Source organism: Cannabis sativa, chromosome X (assembly GCF_029168945.1).
Source record: "Cannabis sativa cultivar Pink pepper isolate KNU-18-1 chromosome X, ASM2916894v1, whole genome shotgun sequence".
Taxonomy (NCBI): Eukaryota; Viridiplantae; Streptophyta; class Magnoliopsida; order Rosales; family Cannabaceae; genus Cannabis; species Cannabis sativa.
Window position 1 is genome coordinate 58,241,477 of NC_083610.1, and position 17,119 is coordinate 58,258,595.

The window sequence follows — 17,119 nt, forward strand, 5'->3', positions numbered from 1 at the left end:
TTTTTATATCGTGTCTTACCTAAATACATTTTTTTGCAGATCGTGCTTGTATCTCTCAAACTCATGTCAGTTTTGTACTATGTCAAAAAATCCAACTCATATTTACAGCACTATCTCCAACCATCACAGGGTTATTAGAAAAAACTACAATCCCTCTCTATCGATTACTTGAAAGATTTAACCAACGCCGAAAGAAATAGATTTTCTTGGTGCATTTGTTCCATTAAAGTCCCTTTCTCATGTTGGGTTAGATTGGATTGGCAGGTTTGGACTATTTATGCCCAGCGCTCTCCCTACTCCCACCTAGAAATGTCCAGTTAAACTATTACGAGTTTTTTTTTTTTTTCTCGCCAATTAGTTCGAACCTGCAACATACATGTGAAATTTAACTCAAACACCACTAAGCTACAAAAAATTAAGAGCGAAATTAAAATAAGTATTCTGGCTTTCACCCAAATCAGGAGCAGGCTTCGACCTTAATACTTCTCTACCATTATTTCGTTATGTTATTCATTACAATGCCATCCAATAAAATATTATATGTTTTTCCGAATCCTTGTAACTAGCTCATACCCTATTTCCTACAATAAAATTACCCTTTTCTGGAAAAGGAAAAATAAAATCTACCAAATATATTTCAAACCTTTACGGGGAGGAAACTGGGTTCAGTTACCAGCACAGTAGTGCAAATATGGCCTTTATAATCTCCAGAGGTTGATGTTTACCATTCGAAGCCTGAGACTGAGGACGAACAAAGTCTACTATGTTTGTTTCAAGAATGCTACAGAATAATAGAAGTTAGAAAGTTAGAACTGTCACCAGACGTCCCTAAGATATCGCCCATCCATCTGTAGTTTCTTCACTAGAGACTCGGCCTTTGATGAGTCCACACATTCCTGAAATCATAACAAAAAGTTTTTGATATCATTCTTTCTCACAATGGTAGATTTACAGCGATACTGGGTAAAAAATTAAAAATTATCAACTAAAATGCTCAAAATTAAATACTAGCCAAAAGTTATCATTTTCGGACAAATACCAGCCTAAAAGTAACTTCGTTTCTAATTTAGTCATTTAATGACACTCAATGCTCTTAAGTAACAGATTATTTAACAGTAAATAATCGTTGGTAATTGTCATTAAATGCATGACGATGTGAACACTACATCAATCGTCATGGAGATATTTAGATTAGCCCCATGAATGAATAAGAATAAGAACATTGCAGCATATGCTATCGTAAAGCAATGTCTGTCATTATTGTTAGTCGCGGATCACCGGATCACTGATATATAAGAATTGTACATCGATGATGAAAAGGTTCTAGCTATTACTTACGGGTAATTATTATATGAATATTTGTCTTATACATTGGATATATATGTGTATTATACTATTATATAAGTGATGAAAGAGTGACTATTTATACAGTGACTTACAATGATGTGCACCAAAACATTACACACAATGACATAACAGTTTGGTTCAACTAATCATATTTGGTTCGTATGAAACCCACTATTTTAAGCAGTGTCACTGTAATTTTTAGTCCACAATTTTAATGCACATATTATTCTTGATGAAATATGGCAGAGACAGAATTATCACCTGTTCTTGTACCATGGTATGCAAAGTTCGATGAACATCTCTAGCCATGCCTTTGGCGTCACCACATACATAGAGGTATCCCCCTTGCGAAATCAAGCTCCAAACTTGAGATGCCTGATCATGAAGCTTAATTAAATGCATGTTAAAATTGTGTGAACCTCGTGAACAGTAGCCACTGTTTTTCAGATGCTAATACTTACTTTATCAATGATCTTATGTTGTACATACTCCTTTTGTGGCCCTTCTCGTGAGAATGCAACAATCAACTCTGACATTGCACCTTGTTCTACAAAATTGTTCAACTCATCCTCGTAGATAAAATCCTACAAAAGCAAAGACAAATTGGAAAACAAAAGGCGTACGAGTACGATGCTTTCAAAAGATATAAACAACCCAAGAACCAGAGTTACTACCATTCTACGATTTCTACATCCAAAAAATAGAAGTGCAGGACCAAGTTGAGCACCTTCCCCTTTAAGAGCCAGCCTTTCCTGAAGAATGATAAGAAGAATACTGAAACTACTCTCTTCCTCGTATATGTGTACAAAGAAAATATAAGGAATTGAAGTAATTTCAAACCTGCAGAAATCCTCTGAATGGTGCTAAACCAGTTCCAGGTCCCACCATGATAATCGGGATTGAAGGATCGTCAGGTAACTTGAAATTAGATTGCCTAATAAAAATAGGAGCCCAGCTACATTTTTGACTCTTCTCGAGAGGCACTGCATTCTGAGTTAATCCAAAGAATGATGGGTTTAGATGCCTAAATTGTCTAATATGAGATCCTACCATGTTTTTTGCATTCTACAAAGCAAAACTTTTTTTAAGGACAAACAGATTATTTTGACACCATAACTAAAAAACTGTTTTATGAACAAAAATACAGGTGTTTGGCATTGTTTTTAGAAAATAATTTTTAAAAATAAAGTTACAAAAAACAGAAAATTTTGAGAACAAGAAGTTATTTTCTAAAGTTTTCATCATTTTCCCTTCAAATTACTTCATCTCATTGTTTATAACGGACCCTTAATATTTATTTTTCTATAAATATATTAATTAATTTTTTGTTGAATTGTTTTAATATAAAAAAAATAAAAATCTATTTTGTGTTCTCATTTTTTTAAAACACAATTTTGAAAACAAAAGCAATGCCAAATAGGCTCTTAGTATTTAGTGGTTCACAAAATGAAAAAAAAAAAGTGCAGTATGTTCAAAGTTCAGCAGTACCTTCATCCAGGATGAGCACACTCCTTTGTGAATTCTGCCAGTGGGACTTGGACCATAAACCAAAGCACATGTAACATGGACACGATGAGGGGAAAACCTGCATCACAAAGGCGATTAATTTTTAGACGTTTACATTTCTTGAAAAATTATTTTGGAATGCAAAGGAAGCAAAGTTGTCACCGTGGTGAAGAAGAAATTGAGTAGTAACGAGGTTGTAAGCGAGGGGCAACTGCAGCAAAAAATACACCAAGTGGAGGCTTTGCTGATGGGAATTCAGCCATTACCTCAAGAAGAGTTCTCTGACTTCCAACGACCCATTTTGAGTACTCGTCCTGGACATTAGAAGCAAGAGCCGATATAAACAAGACAAGTAAAAGGAAAAACAGTTCAGAGGAAACAAGAAGAAAATCTGAGACAGGGCTGCATGTACAACCTTCCCCTGAGGTGACGATAGAAACTTCAGCTTTTCTGCTTCACTTGGTTCAGTTGCGTGTGAAGCCAAAGCAATTAAGGCCGCCTGTTGGAGAAAGTAATAATGAAGTGATAAATATTCTTTAAAGATAATAATCATAACAGAAAGGAACCACATAAAAGGAAACTGCTTAAACATACTTTTCGTGGTGGGGTTAACAAATCAGCATATCGAGCCAGTGCACTGCGAAGTGTGCAAGGTCCAGGAAATGGAGGAGGTAAAGAGCTTTCAAGGGGAGAACCATCCTCATTGTCTGTGTGGACAGAGAACAGCAAATCTAGAGGTTGACCTAGCAAGTTTCCAGCTTCTTCACCTATTTCATCAAGGTTCTCTGCATAAACACCCACATGGTCTCCAGTTTCATACCTGAGGACATGGAAGGGAGTTAATCATCATCTAATCACAAAATAACTAATACAGAATAAGAAAAACTTATAGCAATTTGATTTACTTTTTACGGGATGTAAGTTAAAATTGTTTTGTATTCACAACAAAGCTCAAATAAAACCTTCACTTCTAGAACTATCTTTTACAAAGTCCAAGCTAAATGACAAGCCATTCAATATGGCAAAATAAAGACTAACATATTAGTCGATAAGACATTATAATGAATTAGATTTTTCCAATTACATTAACTCCTTTCACATTTCTCCCCGTATGTGAGCAGCAGTTACATAGTGCATAAATGGAACAGGGAAATGTCCAAAAATACAAAGCTCAACTCAAGTAAAACCTTCACTTCTAGAGCTATCTTTTACAATGTCCAAGCTAAATGACAAGCCATTCAATATGGCAAAATAAAGACTTAACATATTAGTCGATAAGACATTATAATGAATTACGTTTTGCCAATTACATTAAACTCCTTTCACATTTCTCCCCATATATGTGAGTGGTAGTAGTTACATAGTGCGTAAATGGAAAAGGGAAATGTCCGAATGGAAGAAGTAACGTAGCATTTAAATTGATGCATGAAGAGATATTAAAATTGAATTATGCAAATCAGCAAAACTTAAAGATTGCTGACCATCGGCTAAAGAAGTATTCAAACAAACACCCTTTATACAAAATACTTCTTCTATAACGTAAAAGGGGGCTTGTATAAATGCACTTACTGTATTAAAAATGCAATAGACCCTTTTGAAGTAACCTGATATGTTGACATTAAAGGTATTTTGGTACATTGTTCTAGGTGGTTAGCGGTGTATGGGTATATATAAAGTGGGAGGGACAGTAAGTTCATTGAATACCTGCCATTATGGGGAGTTAGCAGTATATCGAATACCGGCCATTTTCTTACTGTATATTCTTGCCATTTCTTTAATAAAACTCGATGAGGTTTCATCATCTTCTTTATCTTTCTTGCTGGTTTGTTCTTATATTTTCTGTATAAGTTTAGTGATTTCTATTAATATCTTTTAACAGAAGCATTGAATATAGATATGAACTTACGTTATACCAGTTCCAAATATATCAAACTCCAGATGTATGCAGGATCTATCAGACTCAGGCTTGTGAAGCTCCTTTTGTGAAGCAACATTAACTCTGCAGAAAAAAATATTGCGCTTGAAACTTAGTGATGGAAATATTCATACAATAAAAAGGTAATATACTAGTAATAAAGAAAATATGTTTGAAAGAACCAAAAAAGTTCACGTCACTCCTTACATGCACGGATGATGAATGTCAAAAGTAGCATTCCCATTTGCCGTATTCAAGTAGTTATCCTCAAAAGAGGTAACATTAGGATCATGAATCACAACCCTGTATTCAGGAACTGTAGCTGTATATGGTGTAGATACAGTAGCTGTATCATCTTCGTCTCGAAGTAATAGATCCAATTCAGGCCACAACGATTCTTTCCTACATAATAGCGAACATTCAAATCATGATGCCAAAACTCAATCTTCCTAGCTAGTACATCTAAGGAAAAACAGAAGAAGCTATCATCATAGGAATAACGCACATACCAAGCAGAAAAATCATCCTCAATACATTGATCATCATCACCAAGGCCGGCAGGAATGAGACGCTTTGCTCCTGCATAAAACCAGATAGCAATTTTTGATAAATATTAAATACTAGCAAATTCAGTTGTTACTAAGAAAATAAATAACTATGAACAACTCAGCTTATAATCATATACAGTTGATGACAATAAACAAACTAAGAGATGCCAAAAAGGTTCACTATAAAGTTGTCAATGTCATTCCATCAACTTCAGTGCAACAGAAAGTATGTCAGAGGAAAGCTTGGACATGCTGATATGCATACCACACAGAATTTAGTAAATGCTTATTATTCATTGTCTTATCCTTCAGACATAAATATACTAACTTGATACGAAAGTGACAATTGCTATTATAAACACAACAAATCAAAACGAAGACTTACCAACCTAATCCCATTATTCAGTTAAAATATGGTTCCTTAACTAATTTAGATAACTTGTAAAACAGTAAGCACAAATTTTTAATTAATAAGATTTTAAACTTGCAGCATAATTTATGGGCAACATTTAGGGAATCAGCAATAATGCAAAAAATAGACGTGTACCAAACTAGACATAAAGCTAAAAAAAAATCAAATGTTCGATAGATTTCGACAAACTTATAAAATTGGCCAACAGGTGAAGAAATCCAATATAGAAAACTTTCATCAATGAAAACTGAAAAAATTTAACAACATAATATATAATTCACCTAAAAAATTATTTTAAAAAAAAAATTACCTTGTTCACTGAGTTTTTCATCAATCACAATCCCAATCTGTTGCAAAATGGGTCCCATAAGATCACAATTTCTTATTCTTTTCTTTTTAGAAAAGAGAAAAGCAATATCAAATTATATTGACATATTTTACCTTATTGAAATGTTCATATTGCCGATTACCCAAACCAAAAACACCATATCTGAGATGTTGAAGCCAAGCACCCCTGTCTGTTCCCTAGACAAGAAAGCAAAATATAAAAATATAGCTTAGAATGCAAAAGCAACCCTGCCTTTTTCCTGAACTGAAATATATCAAACACATACGCACACCACACCCAGAGAGAGAGAGAGAGAGAGAGAGAGAGAGAGAGAGAGAGAGAGAGAGAGAGAGAGTGGAACGCCAAAATACTAAATTTAGAATACGGCATCAAAGTGACTTGAAACAAGCAACCAACCTCAGTAAACCATTTGAAAAATCTAGCTGCATTATCTGTTGGCTCTCCATCTCCATAACTACAAAGTCAGGCCCAAATGTAGAGTAAATATATTAGCTATCCAGATTAATCTTATTTATCAAAAAATAGAAAATATAAGTTTTTATCTCACGTGGCCACCATAAAAAATGACAAAGTCTCCTTCTTCAGCTTTTCTTCATATTGATCATCATCCGCAGCATAATCATCCTGATTGAAAGTGAACCATAAACAAATTGAGGTGAAGAAAAATATGCAGCTGATTCTCATGCAGATATGCAATGTCAAGAAAAAAAATTCCATCTAGCTTACCAGGTCAATAACTTTGACAGCTGCCTTCTCATATCTTGCCTTGATCTCTTCTGCTAATGCCTAGATGATAAGAAAAAATGTTAAAAAGTTCAGTTTGAGGCCCCAAAAAAAAAAAACAAAATCAAAGCTTTTGATCCAATTTTCCACTTAACACATTGCTATGTTCCTACTCAACTTTCGGTTCCCGAAATCCATCTTTCCCAGCTAACCAAACGCATACTAATAATAATAAATAATTAATTTACCAATGACAAAACAAAACAATAAAGTCTCCATTGTGCTCTACCTTAGCAAAGCCCTCAGCGGTACCAGTCTGAGTACCATAGAAGACAGAGACCTTGGTCTTACCAGAGCCAACCTCAAGCTCATCATTTTCATCCTTAACCAAGAGCTTCGGCACCACCATAGGCTTCACCTCCTTGCTCCGATCCGTTGATTTCCTCCAAACCAGCACCAAAACCCCAAATATCACCGCCAGTGAAGTCGTCACAATCAATATCATCGAGTCCGTGACCGAACCCCCAAATGAAACCCCAAGCAAAGACTCAAGCTTCTGAACAAACTCCGAATTCGAACTCATTGCGTAGATTCGAATCCAAAACTTATTCCGAATTCGGAGCTCGAAAACCGTCAATCGAATCGGCCTTGACAGCTGTGGAACTTTCTCGCTTTAGGTTTTCTCTCTCTGCATAGAGAGAGAGAGAGAGAGAGAGAGAGAGAGAGAGAGAGTTGGTGAATGGTGATTGAGGACGCCTGAGGGAAAGAGAGAGAGTATAGCAATTGAGCACGAGTTCTTCCTTCTCTCTCTCTTTTCTTTTCTTAAAAAAAAAAACGGGTACTAAAAGTTTAACTTTACGTGTAATTGACAAAAACAATGGAACTTTTGCGCGTTGACAAAAAGATAACAGAAAAACCTTTGAACAACAAAACTAAAAACAATGATGATTTGACTTCAGCACTTTTTCTCACGTCACATTACAATTTTTCTGTTGATGATTTCTGTGATTACAATTTCTTTTTTTTTCGCAAAGTTCTGAGGTTACATTTTCATACATACTTTCTGCTATTTTCCTTTTTCTTTTTTTTTTTTTTCTAGGAACTTGCTTTCTTTTTCTTTCATTCACCTAGTTTTTATACTGTGCATAGTTATAAATGCCCAGCTATTCTGGATTTCATTTTCCATCCAATTTAGTCCAATCCTAAAGACAATAGTTAAATAAAATAACATAATGGCCCTACATGAACTAGTGCTTAAGTTGAATTATATGGATTAAAAAAAATAAAATATTAAGAAAAAATAACATAATGACCCTACATGAAAAGGACCAATCTTTAGTTATAATTTTACCACTTTTTTCAACTACTTAGCTGCGTTTAGCATTTTCCTGAAAAGCTAAAAGTCGCTTCTCAAAAAGTTCGTGACAAAAGGTGTTTTGTTAAAAAATAACTTATTGAAGAAATTATGGAAAAGCTACAAATTAAAAGCTAAAGTTTCAGACAACCCAACTTTTAGAAAAAGCTGTTTTGATTAAAAGACTTTATAATAAATTATTTTTACTAAAAATTTATTTAATTATTTATTATATATTATAAAAAATAAAAATATTTTTTAAATGAAAAAATATTTAAAAATAAATAATATTTAAATTTCTAATTTTTTATTTTATTTTAAAAAATATTTTATATTTATATTTTTATTATTAATAAATAATATCAATTTATGTTTCTTATAAACTACAATTTTATCTTTTGCAAGTGATAAAAATATAATTTAAAAATATTAAAAATTATTTTTATCAAATGCATATAAATTTATACTATAGAAAAAAATAATTAAAAATATATAAAAAAATAAAAAATTTATATAACATATTTTTTTTATATATATTTGTAATTATAATGAACTAGATTAAAATATTATCATTATTGTAATAGAATCTTAACAACTCACAGCACTTTAAAAATTATAATTTACCAAACACTCAAATGCTTTTTTCCACAGCTTCATATAATGCTTTTTTCCCACAAAGATACAAATTGCTTTTTCCCCACAGCACAGCTGTGCCAAACTGGCCCTTATTCTTCTTTTAATAATACTATATTTTCCAATTCAATCCTATAAATGTCAAAATTATTTATTTAATAATTATAATTAATTATTAAATAAAATTATCATTTATATTATTTATTAATTAGACCTTACAACTTAATTAATAAATTGACCCCAAAACCTCTTTTCTTCACAATTAAGTCTTTGCTTAGTGAAAATTCATAAATAAGACATAGTCTAATTTTAGAATTGTAATTGAATTAAAATCAATTAACTGATTCTCCAAGCAGTATTATCTCAATCAGTGAAGGGACCATGGGCATATATAACCGAACTTTTAATAAATAGATCTAGAATTTACCAAGTAAATTCTCTAACTTATTAATTCCATCTTGGGCCACTATAGATTTGGAATTGAATAGCACACTCAATTATATAGAACGCTCTATATGTACCACGATATAGATATGTTATGATTATCCATTGTTACAATCCTAATAATCAAAGATCCTCTATAGATGATCTACATTGAATAGGGACAAATTTACCATTCTACCCTTAAATGTATTTTATCCTTAAAACACTTAGCTACCTATAAATGATACTTCAGTAAACTAATATAATTATTGAAATGAAGCCTCAATCATTTATCTCTATTCAGCCAAGCTCAAAGGAAATCATCGTTTCACTTCTAAATACTTATAGAAGCTATAGATTCCATATATATGATCAGCGCTCCCGCTTAATTGAACTACCATGTTCCCAAGATGTAAATATCCGCCAGAACCATTAGTTAGCTTCCACGAACACCTCTAAGAACATAAATAATACAACTAAGCTGAACCTAACCATATCAGGATTAAGATCCACCTGTCCGATAATCTGTGGCCGAGCCACAGCTAAGAAGCTCTTCATAATTCCATGTTGGGCACAAAATCCGGTGAAGTGCTCGCTGTCGAACTACTTCTCGTTATCGGAGATGATCTTGTATGGAAGTCCATATCGACACACAATGTTCTTAATAACAAAGTCTAGGGCCTTCTTTGAGGTGACAGTATTCATTGGTTTTACCTCGACCCACTTAGTGAAATAATCAACCACAACTATCGCGTATTTAACTCCTCCTTTTCCTGTGGGGAGGGATCCTACTAGGTCTATCCCCCAAACTGCAAAAGGCCATGGGCTACTCATGAGTGTGATCTTAGTAGGTGGTGCACATGGAACCTTAGCATATCTCTAGCATTGCTCGCACTTTCTTACATACTCTATGCAATCATTTTGTAGGCCAAAAATACCCTTGGCGAAGGATTTTCTTGGATAAACTAGGTCCAGAAGTATGGTCTCTGCAAAAGCCACCATGAATCTCATGGATCACAGTGGATTTTTATTCAAGCGATGCACCTCAAGTATGGCATAGATAGTCATTGGCGATAAAGTTTCCCATCCATAATCACGTAACGGGGAGCTTGGTACTGAACCTTTTTGGAAGCGGCCTTGTCCCCAAGAAGCTCTCTTAAATTTAGGAAATTATAAATGGGTGCCATCCAAGAATGAGAGTTGCCGACTATGGCATTTACCCCCTAGACCTCAATGCTTGGTTTATTCAGGTGACAATTTGGGACTACTATGTGTTGTATGATCTCAGGGTCTGTTGCAAGTTTAGCTAACATGTCTGCGAACAAATTTTGTTCTCTCGCAACCTGACAGATGTTGTAACTTTTGAATCCTTACAACAGCTCCAGTTGAGAATTCTTTGTGTACTTCAATCTATTGGGCTCCCACTTCCTTAGCCAATCTTAAGCATGCCAGCATAGTTCGTGCTCTGCTTCGTTGTTGGAGGCGCAAAAGCTAAAACATAGAGCACTCTGAAGTTGGTGCCTTTGCAGGGAAATCATCACGATCCCTGCTCTGACTCCTTTTTCATTAGATGCACCGTCTACATAGACCTTCTAGGTGGGCAGTTCTGGGATTAGATCTTCTGAGAGGTCATTCAAGCTACAACACTCTACTATGAAATCAACAAGGGCTTAAACTTTAATAGATACCCGTGGGTGGTACTGGATATCGAATTGGCTAAGTTCCATGGCCCATTTTAGCAACTTACTGAAGGAATCTGGCTTCTGAATCACTTGGCAGAGGGGATGAGTCATTAGTATTTTTATGGTGTGGGCTTGGAAGTTGTTGTATACCGAAATGGTACGTTTTACATTTATCAACTCGCAAGCGCACGAATCTTTATTGTAGTATTGAGATTGTGAAGAACGAGGTCGAACCCATGGGAATTGCGTGAAATCGAAGAAAATACTAATTTAATCTAAGCTAATAAAACTCTAACCTAGTCCTGAAAATGGTGAGATTTTTGGTAACAAAATAAAATAAAGTATTTAAACAGTAAAAATGACAGTAATAGATATTTTCAGTAATATTTGGGATATTATTAAGGGTTCAGAATCCACTTAAGTGTATATAAAAATATTTATGTTTATATTGATTCTCATAATTTAACCAGTAATCAAACCAATTATTTTCTAATAAAAAAATAGATTTTCCTTCGCTTTAAAATTATAACTTCTAAGCATTAAATGTGAAACAATTTAATGTAAATACAAAAAAATCAAAGAATATTATTTTTAATAAAATGTAGAACCAAGCATTAATAATTTCTAACTATCAAAAATACGTGATATTAAAGATGAAAGAAAATTATTTTAAGAAGCGAAAATCATAAGCATATATTGTACTGAGAATCAATATAAAAATAAATACTTAATTAAATACACTAGGTTTCATCGTCCACCTTAATAATAAGGGAACTTAGAAACCCATAAGAAAATTAACTAAGAAAAGCAGTAAACTAACTGAGCGTTTTCTCTGGATTTTTCTGTCTGAAACTCTGAAACTGTAACTGAATTCTAAAAACCTAAGCTTCTATTTATAGAAGGGTAAAAGGACTAATACACAATTAAACTTATTACAAATTGCATGTGGGTAAAAATGTAAATACAAAAAATTATAACCGGAGTGCCACGTGTCAAGCTCGGATTGGTGGCTTTGGTGTGCAACTTGACACGTGGCGAGAGGAGAGAAAGCCAAGTGGAAAGTGGCTTTTGGCTGATGGGGGCTTGGACCAAACAAAGGCCAGCCGTGTGGCTGGCGAGTGGACGAAACACATGGCCCATAGGGGCCGGTGCATGCCACGCGCGCGTGGAGGAGGCAGAGGAGACAAGGCACCTGTTGGTGCTGTCCGTGTGGGGCCCAGGCGCAGATGGCCTCTGCGCGTGACACGTGGCAGCGGAGAGAGGAAGAGGAGGCTTGGGCCAAATGGGCTCTCCTTCTTGGACTTTGTTTTTTATCTTCAAAAATGCTATTTTTCATAGTTTTTGGCCTCATTTTTATCACTTTTTTATTTCTTTTCCACTCTTTCACAAATGCTATTTTCTCAATCAAACACAAACAAAATTAAATCCAAACAAAATATTTTCAACATAAAATATATCACAATAATTTTAATGAAAATATTTATTTAAAATTTAATTAATTTGTATTTCTTTAAATAAATACAATGCATTTTTTTTAACTTTTTATTTCTTTTTCTCAATTATGCCATAAATACTATTATTATTTATAAACAAAGATAAAATTAATCTTAAATAAAATATTTTCAATATAATAATATATTGCATTAATTTCTTGAAAATATTATAAAGAATTAATTTTATTTTGTATTTTTACACTATAAAATATGTAATATTTTGGCATTTAACACAACCCCCAACTAGCTTATTGCTAGTCCCTAGCAATTCAAGCGGATAACAAAATATTACCAAAATGAACAAATCAAACAAACTCTGACTAATCGAAACAAAATAAAATATTGGTGTAAACTCTATAAAATACTATATAAAAAAATTACAATAGATATAATTCCAGATTTTGTGTGTGTGTGTGTGTGTGTGTGTGTGTTTCAACTCATATTCTTTGCTTTAGTCCATAACACAGATAATATTAAAAAATCTTTAAAGTAAAAGTCTCAACTCCAAATCCTCACAGGTATTGAAATATTTGAAAAGAGGAAGGGTTGTCACTCTTGGAGCTGGAAAGATATATTAATTTACGCTCAAATGGATAAAGATTTTTAGGACAAACAATGTAAACAATTATTGACCAATAGATAGGCTAACCAAAAATATTTTGAAATTCAAATGACAAGTTAACTTTCGGGATTTCATTACAATACCTAGAGCCAAAATAAAGAAATCAACAACGATTTTTTTTTTATTTGGTGACTAAAATTTACGAAAAATAAACTGTAGCAAAGTCTCTTTTGATTGATGATGATATATTATTTTTTTTCTATATATATATATATTATATGCATATATATTTTTACCGATATATATATATTTTTTACTTTGCTAAATGATTAAAACTAAGATATTGCTCTTTATATGATATATATGTATTTTTTTTAAGGGCAATATCCACAATAATTATTTACCGTAGGAAAATTTTCTTTGGTATATTTTGAATTTGGACCAAGCTACGCTGATAGAGAAATGTTGCTCTTGTTTGATTTATATATATATATATAGTATGTAAGATATTGCTCTTTATATGATATATATGTATTTTTTTTTTAACAATATCCACAATATATATCTTTACTCTTTTTTTTTTTTTACAAGAGGCAACATGTGATAAGAAAATATAAAGATAATAAATTTACAATTAGGCTCAATTCTAAAAAAAAGTATCCCTCTAGTAATTGTCATATTTTCAAATTTCAAAAAAATTTGATTTTACCAATTCAGAAGATCAATATATGTTCAAAAAGTCGTTTTCTCAATTCTCACTTCTCACAAAAAATGAAAGCTTTTAACTTAAGATTTTTCTCAATTAAATGTGTTAAAAAACAATCAAATCATATGTTTGGTTTGTGCAATTTTTACTGGAATTACTATCTAAGTAACTAAATATAGTATAAACTAGTCTAACACAATATTTATTTATTCACATAATTAGCAGCAGAATTTGACTCAAAATTTTCAATAAGGTAAGAAATTTATTGAACTTAACGCAAGAATATACTCAGTACCCCCAACTAAAATGAGACAGTGTCCTCAATGTCTAAATATGTATATGATAAGAACATGAGATGAGAACTGAAAAAAAACAGAGAATATGCACAGTGATAGATGTTGATTTTCTAAAAAACAAATGACAGAAAATAAACTAAAATACTGAAAAATAAAGAAAGCAATTAAAGATAGGACCAGCAGTGAAAGAATTCACAAACTTTGGTAAATCGAGTTGTGAAAGAGCGTTTCCTCCACTTCAGGTGGTGTTAATTTTAAAAATGGTTTCAACCTTTGACCATTGACTTTGAATACATTACCAGATTTAGAATTTTCAATTTCAACAGCTCCGTAAAACAATACGAACAGAAAATGGACCAGTCCATTTAGAACGTAACTTACCGGGATCAAAAGGAATGTCCCAATCAGGAGGTCGAAATAACTTTTGTGGTCTAGGGAGTGATTTTGATTCTTTAGGAATTTTCACAGATCGATCAGCTAACTTTTTCGGAACATTGGTGTTTCTTTTTGCAGTACACGGATCTTTTAAAAATTTTGAGTAGGCAGGTATTTGCTTAATGGCATCTAAGAAAGGGATATTTATATTTACTTGCTTGAATACCTCTAAGATGTCACTATACTGACTACCTATTTTGCTTGGGATCAATCTCTGTGGGAATGGAGCTTTTGGAATGAACGACAAAGTTTGACTCATTTTTTCAACCGAGTCTTTGGAATGTGAACTTTCAGGCTGACTCTTTTCATTTTCTTTTAACGAGTCAATGTTCATTTTAGCATCAGGTTGAGATATGTAATCAGGTTTTTCAATAATTTTTCCAGACCTAAGGATAGAAATTGAATTAGCTTCTTCAATAGGTCTAAATGTACTTACCTCGCACTGACTCTTCAGATTAGGAATGGGTTGACTGGGAAGTATTCCATTTTCCCTTTCAGCTACAACAGTAGCAAGTTGACCAATTTGTGTCTCAAGCCTTGACATGGATTGAGAACTTGTGTGTAAATCTTGTTGGGTGGTTTGCATGAACTGTTGTAGGGTATCCTCTAAAGATGGTTTTCTTTGTTGTTGAGGATATGGCATATTATGTTGGGCATGACTCTGATTGGGTGAGTTGTATTGGTGCCCTTGGTTCATTGGAGCCTGGTTCTGTCTCCATGAAAAATTTGGATGATTTCTCCAATTTGGATTGTCGGACTGAGCAAATGGGCTATCAAATGGATTCCCATAAGTTTGAAGAGCATTCACATCTTCAGAAAATGCCTCTTGGTATATAGGCAATGATGGACAAGACTGGGTAGTATGACTTGTACTATAACATAGAGAAAAAATTTCATTCCTATGGATAGGAGTATTCCTGGATTGACTTAATGACATAGCTTCAACTCTCCTAGTTAGATTTGCTAATGATGTTATGATATCTACGTCATCTTTGACATCGTAAATTCCACCTCTCTTAGGTGTGTTGGAAGCTTTCGATCTAGGATCTTGGCAATTCCACTGTTGAGAATTTACCGAAAGATTCTCAAGAGACTCCCAAGCCTTATCCCCTCTAAATTGCAAAAATTTTCCAGTGTGCATTGATTGTACCATTTGTCGGTTTGAAGGAGATAATCCATCATAAAAGTATTTTACCAATCTCCATTTCTCAAAACCATGGTGTGGACATTTTAGCAATAAATCTTTAAATCTTTCCCAACATTCATAAAATTCTTCGTGATCTCTTTGATAAAATTCAGAGATTTCTCTCCTAATATTATCCGTTTTAGACATTGGAAAAAATTTGGACAAAAATTTATTAACTAATTCATCCCAAGTAGAAATGGATAGGGCTGGGAGTGAATTAAACCAGGCTTTAGACTTATCTTTTAATGAGAATGAAAAAAGTCTAAGCCTAACAGATTCATCAGAAAAATTTTGAAATCTAAAAGTAGAACAAATTTCTAAAAAATCTTTCACATGCATGTATGGATTCTCTCTATCTAACCCATAAAAAGACGGCAAAAATTGAATTACAGAAGGTTTCAACACAAAATGTGTAGCATTTATTTCAGGAAAAATAATGCATGATGAAGAATTAGCATAAATGGGAGAAAAATGATCAATGAGAGTTTTTTCTTCCACATTTACTTGATTTGGTTCCATGATGTAAAATTTTCACTTTTAATTTCAACCCACAATAATTTATTTTTGACGAAATAATTTTTAGAATTTCGTTCTTAACAAATCATATACCAAGTATCACACAAATTAAAATAACAGGAAAAATTAAGAGTGTTATTCGTGTTCTTTGATTTGTTAGTTAAGCCTACTTTTGGGTCAGGGTGATACGTACATTTTGGGAACGCGGTAGTGCAATTGAGTGGGAGCGCTAATATAAATATGAAATCTATAGCTTCTATCTGGCGAATAGAAAGTAAAGGATGATCTCCTTCGAGCTTGACCAAACGAAAATAAATGGTGGAGTACTCATTTCACATAGCTGAAATATCATTTATACGGGGTTAAGTGTTTTAAGGATAAAATACATTGTAGGGTGTTACGGTAATCTAATCCCTTTACAGTGTAGATCATTCATATAGAGGGTCATTGATCAAATTAGGATTATAACAATGGATAACTAATGACGTGTCTATATGGTGGAACATATAGAGCGTTCTATATACTGAGAGTGCAATTCTAAGTTCTATGCGTGGATTCAACGAAGAATTAATAAGTCAGTGAATTTAGGTTATAAATTCTTGATCTGCTTATTAGAAGCTCGATTATATAGACCCATGGTCCCCCCACTAGTTGAGACAATATTACTTGTAAGACTCATTTAATTGGTTTTGATTAATTAATTATAATTCTCAAATTAGACTATGTCTATTTGTGAATTTTTCACTAAGTAAGGGCGAAATTGTAAAGAAAGAGTTTTTAGGGCATATTTGTTAATTATGATACTTTGTATGGTTCAATTAATAAATATGATAAATGACAATATTATTTAATAATTATTTATAGTTATTAAATAGTTAGAATCGGCATTTAAATGGTTGAATTTGAAAATTGGCGTTTTTGAGAAAATGAGATGCAGAAATGATAAAACTGCAAAATTGCAAAAAGTGAGGCCCAAATCCACATAGCCATGGCCGGCCACTTTTATAGGCTTTATCATCGGATATTTTCATTA

The 17,119-nt window shown here is 33.0% G+C and overlaps 2 protein-coding genes and 1 non-coding gene across 5 annotated transcripts; 1 reads left to right on the plus strand and 2 right to left on the minus strand.

The window, feature by feature from the left end:
• Positions 1 to 415: 415 nt before the first annotated feature.
• Positions 416 to 7,946, minus strand: LOC115705938 (NADPH--cytochrome P450 reductase). Of its 3 annotated transcripts, none has more exons than XM_030633439.2 (18): positions 7,090 to 7,946; positions 6,804 to 6,863; positions 6,625 to 6,701; positions 6,474 to 6,531; positions 6,170 to 6,253; positions 6,039 to 6,075; positions 5,278 to 5,347; positions 4,976 to 5,170; positions 4,760 to 4,852; positions 3,448 to 3,673; positions 3,269 to 3,352; positions 3,016 to 3,167; positions 2,836 to 2,932; positions 2,188 to 2,337; positions 2,022 to 2,099; positions 1,809 to 1,931; positions 1,609 to 1,722; positions 416 to 896 (listed from the first exon to the last, which is right to left on the minus strand). In XM_030633439.2, exons 1-18 carry the CDS (start codon positions 7,381 to 7,383, stop codon positions 816 to 818), a joined length of 2,073 nt encoding a protein of 690 aa, XP_030489299.1. In that variant the 5' UTR covers positions 7,384 to 7,946; the 3' UTR covers positions 416 to 815. The 3 variants fall into 3 exon arrangements, with proteins under 3 accessions (XP_030489299.1, XP_030489290.1, XP_060961113.1); XM_030633430.2 differs by having other exon boundaries at positions 1,609 to 1,734; positions 7,090 to 7,945; XM_061105130.1 differs by lacking the exon at positions 6,039 to 6,075 and having other exon boundaries at positions 1,609 to 1,734; positions 4,976 to 5,165; positions 7,090 to 7,945.
• Positions 7,947 to 14,268: 6,322 nt separating this feature from the next.
• On the minus strand, positions 14,269 to 15,537 carry LOC115717945 (uncharacterized). Its single transcript, XM_030646915.1, has one exon. The coding sequence runs from the start codon at positions 15,535 to 15,537 to the stop codon at positions 14,269 to 14,271; it is 1,269 nt and encodes a 422-aa protein (XP_030502775.1).
• Positions 15,538 to 15,595: 58 nt separating this feature from the next.
• On the plus strand, positions 15,596 to 15,702 carry LOC115703282 (small nucleolar RNA R71). Its single transcript, XR_004009059.1, has one exon. It is a non-coding gene; the product is annotated as a small nucleolar RNA R71 (small nucleolar RNA).
• Positions 15,703 to 17,119: the final 1,417 nt, after the last annotated feature.